This window comes from Caretta caretta, chromosome 16 (genome assembly GCF_965140235.1).
Source record: "Caretta caretta isolate rCarCar2 chromosome 16, rCarCar1.hap1, whole genome shotgun sequence".
Taxonomy (NCBI): Eukaryota; Metazoa; Chordata; order Testudines; family Cheloniidae; genus Caretta; species Caretta caretta.
This window is the reverse complement of record NC_134221.1, coordinates 14,790,266-14,802,688: the sequence shown is the minus strand read 5'-3', so window position 1 is coordinate 14,802,688 and position 12,423 is coordinate 14,790,266. Positions and strand designations below refer to the sequence as shown.

Sequence of the window (12,423 nt, the reverse complement as noted above, 5' to 3'; positions counted from 1 at the left end):
TCCCTCTCTCATCCTGGGGAGCAGGGCAGACTGGGAGAAGCTTGTCCTGCCACCGTCCGGCCCGTGGACTCTGACTCCAGGGCTGTCAGTGGGCCACACTCACCCGGAGAAGACAGCTGCTCTCCTGTTACCTGCGTGGAGGGAGGAGCTGAGCTGGAAGAGGAGCTCCTCAGAGGCCGGGTTGAAGGAGGATGTGACGGCCCTGGCCTGGACGTGCTGCACCAGGGAGGGCTGCCGACCCAGGGCAGCATTGTACTCTATGCTGTGGTTGCGGTGGATCTGAAGCGGGAGCCCGTCCTGCAAGTAGCTCTGCACAGACTCCACGTGCAGCTGCCCGGCCCCTGTCTGCACATAGCGCTCGCTGAAATCCTGGGTGGGGGGAAGAGGGAGATGGGACACTCAGGCACCGGGGCTCACCGGGACGAGGGACTGTGGCAGCGGGGATCTCCTGTTGTGCCCTTGGCTGTCACTGTGGGCAGGAACAGGCACTGCCAAGGTGCTGGCGGGGGCTGCTGGGCAGAGAAGAAGGTGGCGAGGGCGGTGTCCCGGAGCTCCTACTGACCTGGAAAAGCACAGCAGCCTCTGCGATGCTCTCCGGCACAAACCCGTTGACCACAGCGTCGAAGAGAAGAGCCCCACCGGCGTCCAGGCCTCGGGCGACATGCGTGATCTGGAGAAGCTCCCCTGCAGCAACAAGGGGCGGCAAGCAGGGGTCAGCAACTCCGTACCAGTTAACGATCCAGCCCACGATGATTTCAGACAGCCCCGGGGCTCAGCCAGGCTGCAAAGGGCCCAGATCTGGGCTCTGGATGGGGCCAGCAGCAAATTTCAAGATGTCGAAGCCAACTTTTAAACCTGGGAGTATTTGCATCTGCAGGCTTGTCTCTGACCCCAGCAACTCGCTGTGCAGACACAAGGCTCCCTGCAGAGCACCGCAGGCCACCCCAGCAAAACACCACGCCCCATCGCTGGCTCTTAGGAAGGGCTCGGTAAGGCTGGCACTGAAATGAGCTGCCCTGCCTGGCTGGGAGCCCTGCAAACAGCTCTTCATTCTATTCCCTCCAGATGCCTAGACACCAAACGTCCTGTTTCCCTTGGGGTTCCAGTGAACCCGGAGCCCCCATCTGGAATTCAGGCCAAGGGGTCAGTTTTCACTAGTGTGGGGCTGAAGCCACAAATTTCACTGGGTTTTGTGCCAAAGTTGGTCCCCTAAAGCAGAGGTGGGTCACTCAGGCTGGGACACAGCCCTGCTCCAAAGGCTCACGAGCCACCCCAGACGCCTCAGGCACCGCGGTGGAGATGGCTAGCACACAACAAAACCAGAACCCAGGCAGCACTCCTTGGGGGCTTGGGTTTTGCTGTGAACGTTTTGCACAACCTCAGCATGCAGTGGTCACCAGCCTGTCTCCAGGAACTCCCTGCAAAGTGACCTAAAGGATAGGACTCAGGATCCCTGGATTCAATGCCCATTTTTGCCACTGGCCTGCTGGGTGACCTTGGCAAGCCACTGCCCCTCTGTGCCTCAGTTTCCTCAGCTGTAAAATGGGGATAATGATACTGCCTGTCTTTGAGATCTACTGATGCCAAGCCCTGTGTAAGAGGCAGGTATTTATTATTATCTGACCCCCCCGGGTGAGAAATGAGCAGTGCAGGGTTTCCTTCCCCAATCCACCCTCCTTATGAGCTATGGGTGATACCTAGCTCTCTGGGTGGCTGACGGAACGTTTCTGCTGACTGAGACATGCCACGGATGTCACCCTGATCATCGTCCCAGGCCGTCTGTTCCAACTGATGCCAAACCTCCCACCCAGCCCTAAGGGAACCTCCCTAACAACAAGGCTCCCACACAGACTCCTGCACCATGATCTCTGCCGCCCTCCCTTGGCTCTCAGTAGGACACACATGCCTGCCTCCTCACCTGTGGCAAACTCCACCTGCGACTCCTGCCTGAAGACACCACTGGTCAGCGAGAAGCCGTTCCTGGTGCTGCCACTCTGATGTGCAAAGGACCAATAGATCGGAGCAATGATGGTGACCAGGACTCTCATCAGCGGCCCTGGGAGGTTCACGAAGGGCACGAGGGTCAGTCCCATCTCAGTCAGGGCTCTCCTGAGGAGTAGCTGTGCGTTCTGGGGAGAGGCGCCCCGGAATCCCAGCCAGCTCCCCACCCAGTGCATCGGTCACACTGGCCTTAGCAATTAAATTGTGGTCAAAGGTCCTTATTGGGGCAGCAGAATCAGAATCATGATCCTACTCCAGCATGGCACTCCCAGCACCAAACAGTCTGGAGCCATTCATCCCAGGGAGGTACTAAGCCTGTTCTGCTCACATGGGAGACTCCCGTCTGTATCTGGGTGAGCACTCAGGAGTTCCTGCCCTGCTAGCCCTGTGCCCCAGGGGTCAGAGGTGCTAAGCACCTACTGCTCCCACTAGTCACCGAAGAGGGCACTCAGACCTTCTCATACCAAGGCAAAAGGCCTCTCGGTGATGGGTCAGGCTCCCCCATAACTCAGCCCCCAGATCCCTTCCATGAAAATCCTGTTAGGAGCAGCTCCCTCCCCAACAGCACCCGAGGAACCCACCAAGGGAGTCGCAAGCTTAGATCCCTAGGCCAGAAGGGACCATTGTGATCATCTAGTCTGACCTAGACCAGAGAAAGCCCCAAAATAGCTCCTAGAGGAGATCTTTTAGAGAACTATCCTGTCTTGATTTAAAAATGGGCAACGATGGAGAATCCACCACGAGCCTTGGGAAATTGTTCCAATGGTTAATTACTCTCACTGTTCACAATTTACATCTTATTTCCAGCCTGAATTTGTCTAGCTTCAACTTCCAGCCATTGGCTCATGTGATACTTTCCTCTATTAAACTGAGAAGCCCACTATTAAATATTTGTTCCCCATGTAGGTACTTACAGACTGTCATCAAGTCACTCCCCTGGACCCTCTCTTTGGTAAGCTAAATAGATTGAGCTCCTGGAGTCTAATACTAGAACGCAAGTTTTCTAATCCTTTAATCATTCTCATGGCTCTTCTCTGACTCCTCTCCAACTGATCAACATCCTCCTTGACTTGTGGGCCCCAGAACCGGAAGCACGATTCCAGCGGCGGGCCCACCAGTGCCCAATCCAGAGGGAAAGCACAGAGAGCTGGGGTGACTGCTGCGTTTGGAGTGCGGCGAGCAGGCAGGCAGGAAGATCGGACCAGCTCCTCAATTCAAGCAAACCCACCTCGCGCCTCACCCTCCAGACTCCTTCCTCAGCTCCCAACAGCGTTCCCCAGGCTGTACCGCACCCACTCAGCCCTGCGCTGAGCGAGGCCCAAAACGAGCTTTGGCTGCCAAGTGCCAGAGGGGCATTGAAGAACCACACCCCGATAGGTGCCTGGCAGGCACAGTCACGGTTAGGTTAGCATACCGCGGGGCACTGCGGGTACTGCATTGTCCCAGGCCGGGGCTGGGGGGGGCAGACAGGACTCAGGTATGTGAATGTAAAGGGGGATAGACCGGTCCTGTGGTTCTCCCGGGTCTCCAGCTCCCAGACTAGACGCAGCTTGTGCTACTAGAGGTCTCCCTAAATCCTGGGATGGGTTACCTAGCCAGGGCACAGACAACGGGTTACATACGTGTACGAGTGGGATCAGCAGCATTTATCCACTACATCCCACTAGAGCTGGTAAAAAAATACCGCACGGCTAAGTCGCTCCATGCCCCTCACACTACAGGCAAGCGTACTGTGCAGTGGGTATTTCACCCAGATTTACATCCGGCTTCTTGCCATGTAGTAGGTGTAACGGACGCAAGATGCATCCCCGGGGTGTCACGCACCGACAGCTGGTGGGATATTCCTGATGCTGCTCCATATGGTGGCCGTGCCAGAGCGGGGATCCTCCATCACACTGGCATTCAGAGAGGCAATGCCAAATTCTTGGTCATTAATGATGCCGATCAGACTGCCCCGGACTCTGAGGGGCTCTCCTGAGGGAAGGGGAACAGGGCGGAATGAGTGGGGGAGACCCACACTTTGCACAGCAAGACCCAAGCTGGTGGGCAGATGGCCCACTTGGCCAGCGAGCCATTAATCCCCATCTCCCCTCCTGCACCACTTCATTTCTGGTGCCCAGCTACCATGGGCAGCCGGAGCCTGGCCTGCAGGAGCCCTCTGCCCTCTGCTGCAATACACTGCTGCACCAGCTGCCGGGCACAGGTCAGGCCAGTGTTGGTTTGTCACGGTTGGAGCAGAGGGAGTCATCTCCTAGGGCAGCTGGGGTTCACAGCTCCACAGGACTAATCTGGATGATCTCTGTACAAGCCACATCCTTGCACCTGCCCACAGGCTAATACACATGCACAGCCACCCGCATGGTCTCACACGGTCCCATTCAGGCTGCTCTCTGTGCTGCACACAACCATCTCTGGCCTGGGTTTCTCTCTGCAGCGTGTTTCATTTGCTCTTCCTGTAAAGCATCTGGGCAGTGCCAGAGCACCCCTATTACTGCTAATCAGACGGATGCACCAGGCACTGCCGCATACTTCCTCTGCCTAATCGCATGACTGTCTCATCTGGCTCTTCAATCTGTTCACCGAGAAAAAGCCGACATCACCAGGCCTGGGCATTTAGCAGGTCTCCCGAGACAAAAGAATCAAATCACTGAGGATAGATCCAGTAAAACTCAAATGGGGAAGACCAGCCTGCTGTGGGGTGGAGGAGCCGGGTATGCAAGCCTTCATTGAGGCTTCGTGGCTCAGGGGCTTAAATGCAGCTTCGAGATTCCCCCAGCTCCACCCCAGGGCTATTCGCTTGCAAAGGAGAAGGGTACAGGGAGAGGCGGCAGGATATCAAACAAAGAGGGGCATAGAGGTCCGTTGCCCCACCTCTCGGTGCCATTCCACTCAGTACAGGACAACGACGGGAAGAACCAATGAAATTACAAGGCAACATGGTTTAAAACAGATCACTAGGGAAGTACATCTTGACACAGCACATCGTTAACCTGTGCAACTCAGTGCTGCAGGATGCTACAGAGGGAGCAAATTAGATATTTATAGGAATAAGCATAATGCCTGCGTTACACCAGACAGGGTATCCAGGGTAAGGGCTGGTGCAGCAGCACAACTATGAGTCCTAACGCTTCACCTGTCAGCAGGTGGAACCAGGAACTTCCTCCTCACCCCAGCTGCTTTATTGTGTTTGCAAAGGAGGAGAGGTGGAATATTCCTTCCGTCTTATGCATCCAGGATTGGCCACTGGTGGAGACAGGAGACCAGCCTCAATGGCCCATTGCCCCAGTCTGGGAAACGGCGAACCCACTTGATAGACAAAGGCCCCTGCTATTAGCATCCATGTTCTCATGGGAGCGCTCAGTGGGGCACAGGGCCCTCCATACACATCTGCAAACTCCACTTGGATGCTACATACACATTACAGCTCCCATCTGACTGAAATCCTGCTGTAAAACCCCCAGACAGGCCAAGAGAAACCAGGTCGGGGAGCTCCCAGCTTTGCAGGGATCCTCCCTTCCCACTGGCCAATGTCCCTCAGGCCGGAGCCTGCCCCCAGCATGCACAGGGGGAGAGGCACTTCTCAGAGCTGTGCTTCGTACCAGGGCACTGATGGGGCGAGCATAGCTCCACCGCCACATCCTCCCCTGCGCAGGCCTTGCCGCCGGACTGAGGGGACAAGTGGACACAGGAGTAGGTGTGCTGGCCACAGCCCCCTCCACAGGGCAGAGAGCATCTGGACCAACTGCCCCAGCCTGCCCAGTGCCCGTCCATTAGGGCGGGCGGGGGAAATAGAACTTACAGCCAATATGGTTCTATTTGCTTAACCCCCGCAGCCTTGCTGCCCTCCCAGCGACCAGTCCTCCCCTGTGGTGTGCGGAGAGGGTAGAGGGCACTAACAGACTCCCCCCGTTTCACGCAGGATCTCCAGCCCATGGGGCGCATACCTCGCATCGTTAGGAAGGCCTGGACGACCGAGGATCCCATCAGATTGCGTGCAACACATTCATACAGCCCCACATCTCTCTCCTCCACGGCGCTGATCAGCAGCGTGGAGTTGGCTAGAATCTGGACTCGGTGGTTCTCCTGGAGGGGTTTCTCTTCCCGGGTCCACTCCACTGTGGGGGCTGGCTCTGCAGTAGCCTGGCAGTGCAGCATTGCCCTCTCCCCAGCACTCACAGCCACGTCTTGAGGTTTCACACTAAACACAGGGGCACCTAGAACACAGGGGGGTAACCACCTGGTCAGTGCAGCACCCTACGAGTCCGAGAGTGCTCAGTGGAGCTGAGACCAGTATAGGCGTTCTGACATTCAGCTCTGAATTGCCCCAGAGTTCAGAGGGGGTGGGATAGCTCCACCCATACTTATTTTGAGGGGCTTCTGGTCAGTTACTCGCGTCTCTCTCAGATGTAACCCGGACTCTTCCAAGAGAGATGTTCACACACAGTCACATTGGATTTCTGAGGCCCCGGGGGATTTTATGAGGCTGATCCTCTCAGTCAGTGGGGTTACTAGACAACTCTGTCATTTTTTCTTCTTGATCTCAGTCCTCTGCCCACATCCTGAGGACAGTTACAAAGTCAGAGAGTCTAAGGCCAGAAGGGACACCTGATCACCTTGTCTGACCTCCCGTATATCCGCGGCCCCCACACCACCAAGCACCTGTGCACATAACCCAGTTGGGCCAAAGCATGTCAGGCCTCAGCAGACTATGTCACTGTGTGCCAGAGGGAGAGAACTGGAGGGACCAAGGTGCACAAGTGCCCAAGGCCTGGGGCAATGGCAGGGACCTGATCAAGCAGGATACACCCAGTTTGGCCATTTCCCCTGCAAACCAACCGCCAACCCCCCCCCCCCACAGGCATGAGGGCGACACCGTCCATGAAACTAAACTACTGAGGCTGCCAATGTGGATGGACACTCACTCCGCAGGGCGAGGGTGACCACCTTCTCCACCGTGCCCACCTCGTTCTCTGCCACGCACTTGTAACGCCCCGCGTCGTCTCTCTGGGAGGAGGGAAAGCAGGTGCATCACCCACCTTGCCCAAGGCAGGGCTGCACTGACAACTTCCCAGGAGTCCAAGGGGCACAGCTAATTAGCATAACATCGGGCAGACTGAAGCCCCTTCATCTTTAAGACAAACTGGTGGCGAACACGCAACACCCCATCGGGCCTTTGCAGAGGACTGCAGAGCCGGAGCTAGGGCCTCTCCAGGTTCCCCTTGAGTGACAGACGCCGGAGATCAACGTGGGCCTTATCTGCCGGCCGGCCCCTCCTCACACAGAATGCTTCTGTTCGGAGTTAGGGTAGAGAGGAAAGAATTTTTTTAGACCCTCTCATAACCCCCAGCAACAAAAGGAGAGGCTGGCCCAGCGAAGAAATCAGTGCACTAGTTCCACAGAGGGAGAAGTTACCTCCCGAGTACACCTCCACTGGGTGAACGGGTCCAGAGAGCCCAGTCCCTGTGGCTGACCCTGCTTGTTCCCAGGCAGCATCTCCTCTGCTATGCAGAACGCTCCAAGATTCACTAGCCCCCACTCCAATCTAATCCAGCCATGAGACTCAAAGGAGGGAAGGAAAAATCTGGCAGCACAAACGAATAGAGAGAAAAGGGAAGAAACCCAAGCCCCTTCTCACACACCCCTGCAGCCCTCAGCCCCCGTCTACAGGGAGCCAGTGCTGGGACTGGGACTCACCACCGTCCCATAGATGGCCAACGAGCCGTTCTGCAGCTGGCGTAGGTGGGGGCCGCCCAGCAGCGGGAGCCCATTTTTATTCCAGTGGATAACTGGGGCAGGGTCGCTGTGGGCTTCGCAGTTCAGGAGGGCGTTGCCCCCAAGGGGCTCCACCTGGTAGGCACTGACTTCGCCACGTAGGACCGGAGCCTCTGGGGAAGGAGAATGGGTTAGAGACAAAAATCTTGCTTGGGTCTGGGCTATGCGCTCCTGGAACAGCCAGGGCCTTCAGACACCAGGCCATGCTCTGGTCTCTGTGGATGCAGGAGGGTCTGCTGACCACAGAGGTGCTATTCCAGGCTGAGACCAGACCCCCTCTTCTCAGCACTCCACGAGCGAGCCGCCCCCACGGCCAAGGTACCTTTCACATAGACGAACGCGATGGCCTTGATGCTCCCCACGCCGTTCTCGGCCACGCAGATGTAGGTGCCACTGTCCTCTTTGGTGACGGCCTCCCTCTGCAGGGTGCTCCGCCCTCTCTGCTCCCAGATGCCCGCTGCCAAGGGAAGCCACACGGGACAGTTTGGCGGGCAGACAGTGGAGACAGCTCCCCAATGCATGGTACCATGGAGCAAGCAGGTGCCTGCCAACTCAGCCACGCCACCAGCATGCTGGAGCCCTTGGTGCCTGAGAGTTAGGGTGAATGGGGAAGGTGAATGGGGAAGGGGCTGGAAGGCCCTGGAGTCCAGCTCTCCCTTCTGTTCCTGGGGAAAAGTGAGCGACACAGACCAGGGCTGATCCCCTCACTTCCCAGAAGGAACGGCAGGACCTGGACAAAATGGCCACCCTTTCCACTTCTTCAGAGCCTTCTTCTGAGGGCAGGCCCACCCGGGATGATGAAAATAGCAGCATGTCCCTCTCCACCGCCTCTAGCTCAGCGAGCTCACAGTGCAAGTCTCGCAACCTGCCCCCCTGTGAAGTGGGTTTTCTTAGCCCCGTGTTACAGGTGGGGAGACCGAGGCACAGAGAAGTCATGTGACTCAGACAGAGCCAGTGTCACAACCCGGACCAAAACCCAGGAGCCCCGACTCCCTGCTCTAACCACTCGACTGCACTCCCTCCTGCACACAGCTCTGCACAATAACCTACAGCTAGGTCTGCACCCTGCTACCAGGATCTCTGGGGTCTTTTCTAAGAGACACCAGTGCAGCCCCCAGGTCACTCTCCTTTTGTTCACCTGCTCTCTTACCCCTCCCACCACCTGGGGTCTCATGCCTTCTTTCTCTGCCTCCCCCGTTCTAATTCCCCCTCATTCCATGCCAGCCCCCACCACTCCTGTGGCAGAGTTTGCCCAGCTGACCTCTGACGGGTTTGTTGTTGACCGTCCAGGTGAGGTGGGGCATCGGGTTCCCCTTTGCCACACAGCCAAGTATCAGCCTCTCGCCCCTGTTCAGCGTCCGGTCCCTTGGCTGCTCTGTGAAGGTAGGAGGGACGTGGACGGAGAGCTGGAGCTGCAGTGTGGCTTTCCCAGCAGAGTTTTCTGCAGTGCAGGTGTAGGTCCCGGCATCCCCACCCTGCAAAGGGGGAAGGTTCGAGTAAGTCAGTGGGACACTCCTTGGGCGAGGCGCTGCACCCCACAAATGAACCGAGCCCAAAGGATTCTGAGTGCTTTTCCATTCCAGCCAACGGGCTGATCCTCCACTCTGAGCTGGGTCCTTTGTACTCCTCAGGATCCCGAGAGTACCCAGCTGGCTGAGATTTCCCTGGGGGTATGTGTGCACGTCAGGGGTCCAGCCAGTTCCCACTCTCCCTGCCTCGGTGTGGAGGCCATGCCAGGGACAGGGCAGAGCTCTACTAGGCTCATCCTCAAGTGGTGTTTGTGCACAGATTGATTCAGTGCTTGGTTTTAAAAGTTAATTTTTCTCTTGGCGGGACCTGTGTGATCAACATCCCCCAGACACACATGCAACCCCAGGCAGCTCCACCTGGTGCCAAAGGGGACGGGGCACAAAGCTCAGAAGCCTTTGACTGCAGGTCCTGAAATCAGCCAGTGGGAGTCACTATTAACTGGGACCCGGCTCTCCCCTCCTTCCCCTGCAGCCCTCCCAGCCCCTGAGAGTACAAGAGGCACTGGACATGTCGTCAGTCAGCCCAGGGTGACACTGCAAGGCCACTTCTTCCCAAGATCCCTTTACTATCACGGGCCTGCAGACCTGGGAGAAGTAAATGGGATGTGCCCCAGATAAACCAGAAAACACACTGCCCCCTTGGGTTGCTTACCTGGGAGTCCTTCACCATCAGCTCCCCAGACGGCAGCAAGGTGAATTTTCCCTCCATTCTTGGCAGCGGGACCCCGTCTTTGGACCAGGTGAGTCTGGGCTCAGGGACTCCCCGAGCCGCACAGGGCAGGAGAACTTGCAAGCCCTCCAGGATGGACAGCTCCGGCCGGCTGGCCTCAATGACTGGGGGCACTGGGAAAAAACAGAGAATGGGAGACAAAGGATCCCTCATCCGATTTCAGCGGACGGGGTTCCCCCTCCCACAGCTACTTCCCAGTGAATGCCAGGCGTGATCCAGCTTTGAATGAATAACTGAGTTTGCAGAAGTGCCCTGCAGTGAGATGCCAGCCCAGCCCCTGGTAAATGAACTCCACCCCACCCCACCCCAGCCTCGCCGCTCTGCATGGTGCTCCTCTGTTACCCTCTGCCCCTGCGTACTGCCAAACCCCTCACACCTCCCCCTGCTCTCCCTCATGGTGCACAGAGACGAATGCAGCACAAGAGTGGAGGGGGCACAAGCCAGAACATTGGATCCAAACACCACCTGGCTTTGCACCCAGATCCAGGCTCTACGTTTCCAGCAGGCCCCTGTGCTACCTCAGACCCAGACCTGAACATCCTGGGTGCTTGGGGGAAACGTGGATCCAGCTCCCAAATGCTGCAGCTCAGCCCATCTCTAGTAACAGCACATGGTGACACTTGGCCCCCAGGCACTGGTTTGGAGACAGCGCAATCCAGCCACGCTGCCCTCTTCTCCGAGCACCGTAAAGCTAGAAAGCGTTCCTTGTCCAACACCTGTAAGGGACCAGAATGGTGACCAAGCTCTGCTGCCCACCCCTGCATCCCACATCAAGCTGGGAAACACACTGGGTCCTGGGCCCCCTATGGAGGTTTTAGTAACAGATACTCGCCACCTCCCCAGGTCAGACAGGACATTCCAGCCAGGCCCAGGGGAACAGGAGAGCACATGCTGCGGGATAACGCACAGCCCCCTGGGTTTCACATGTGGCTCTGGGTTTGCTCCGAGGCGTGGGTCCCCGTTCGTGCTCCTACCTTGCACAATCAGTCTGGTTTTCCCCAGCGCTGTGCCCGAGGGGTTCTGAGCCACACACAGATAAACCCCAGCATCCTCCTCAGAAGCCCGGGACAGATGCAGATGCCCATTGGGGAGCACCTTGAAACCGGCTCCTGCCACCAGGAAACAAAGATCAGAGAGAAAAGGGATGTGACGGAAATGAACAGCAAGAGCAGGAAGGCCGGCCACTGGTCAGACAACCCTGGCCCAAGCACACTAGTGACTGACTGACAGACTATACACAGGGACCGCTTCCTCCGTGCATCACATGCGGCCTCCTCCCAGGTAGCACACAACAGCTTAGCTTAGGAAGTGAAGAACCCATCGGACCCTCTGAATCGGCAGGTGGAGGCAGAGTCTAATGACTCTTGGTGGCTTTTAGCAAGGATACCCAGGTTAATGTCTCCTTAGATGTGCCAAGGGGTATTTTAGGATCACCAGCTGTCCTAATTTCCCACTGAACTGACTCACGGTGCCCCCTGCTGCCCTCTGACACTGTGCTGGGATGCACAGGGCTACCAAGTGGAGTGCCTCCCGGCGCTGCAGCCAGGAGAGGTTCCGTGAGAACTAGGGATCTAGGGCAGGAGGGGATGGGGGATTTGGAAGGTCCTCAGATTGTTTGTCGCCCAAGCCACTGCCACCCCCAGCAGCGCCCGGGGTGCTAAGTTCCAGTAGCATCACCAACCCCTCCCAGGGGCTTTGCTGAGGTGAAGGCATGGACCGGCTGCTGCAGTGACCAGCGGGGCAGTTCTGGGCTCGGCTGGTTTAGCTGCACCCCAGCTCACCTGCTGGGATACTGATCCCTTCCTTCTGCCACGTGACCACCGGGCGGGGGATCCCAGACGCCTCACAGGGCAAGACCACACCAGCATTGACCCTCACCTGCACCATGCTGGGCAGGGGCTTCACCACCGGGGACTCTGCAGTGAAGACGGGGAACGGTGCCTGAGCTGGCTCCTTCAGAGTGTACAACCTGGCTGCTTTCCCAGCCTCCAGGGCTCTATGGTCAGTCGTAACCAGGAGAGGTCCAGGAAGCCAGGCTACTTCCTAATGCCCCTTCACAGTCCCAGCAGATGGAGCGCTCTCTCGCAGGCCCCTCCCCCTCCCACCCTCCCTCTCTGGAGCTGGGGCTCGCCTCCTTCCCCCCAGCCTGTAGTGGCCTTGGCAGCTCCGGGTACCTTGCACTGTCAGGAGGAGATGCTTGTGTGCCATGCCAGCGGCGTTCCTCGCCATGCAAGTGTAGCGCCCGGCATGAATCGGCAGAGCATGGCTGATCTCCAAAGCACCTGGGAACACAGGAGCAGTAAATAATGGAGGCGGGAGGTGAATAGTGCCCCCTCTTGGGTGGTGAGCGTGCTGCCCTGCCCCTGCTGACACATCCATGTATGGGGTGGT

At 57.6% G+C, this 12,423-nt stretch overlaps 1 protein-coding gene across 1 annotated transcript in view; it reads right to left on the bottom strand.

The window, feature by feature from the left end:
• The window catches only part of HMCN2 (hemicentin 2), a 107,576-nt gene that overhangs the window by 8,037 nt on the left and 87,116 nt on the right, over positions 1 to 12,423 (bottom strand). The window contains exons 76-88 of the mRNA XM_075120309.1: positions 12,207 to 12,314; positions 11,814 to 11,948; positions 11,007 to 11,141; positions 9,955 to 10,145; positions 9,035 to 9,248; positions 8,096 to 8,230; positions 7,696 to 7,886; positions 6,924 to 7,005; positions 5,946 to 6,215; positions 3,826 to 3,975; positions 1,919 to 2,056; positions 563 to 684; positions 132 to 369 (exon numbers count right to left, since the gene is read on the bottom strand). Of these exons, the coding sequence (XP_074976410.1) occupies positions 132 to 369; positions 563 to 684; positions 1,919 to 2,056; positions 3,826 to 3,975; positions 5,946 to 6,215; positions 6,924 to 7,005; positions 7,696 to 7,886; positions 8,096 to 8,230; positions 9,035 to 9,248; positions 9,955 to 10,145; positions 11,007 to 11,141; positions 11,814 to 11,948; positions 12,207 to 12,314 (2,109 nt within the window). The remainder of the gene's footprint in view (positions 1 to 131; positions 370 to 562; positions 685 to 1,918; positions 2,057 to 3,825; positions 3,976 to 5,945; positions 6,216 to 6,923; positions 7,006 to 7,695; positions 7,887 to 8,095; positions 8,231 to 9,034; positions 9,249 to 9,954; positions 10,146 to 11,006; positions 11,142 to 11,813; positions 11,949 to 12,206; positions 12,315 to 12,423) is intronic.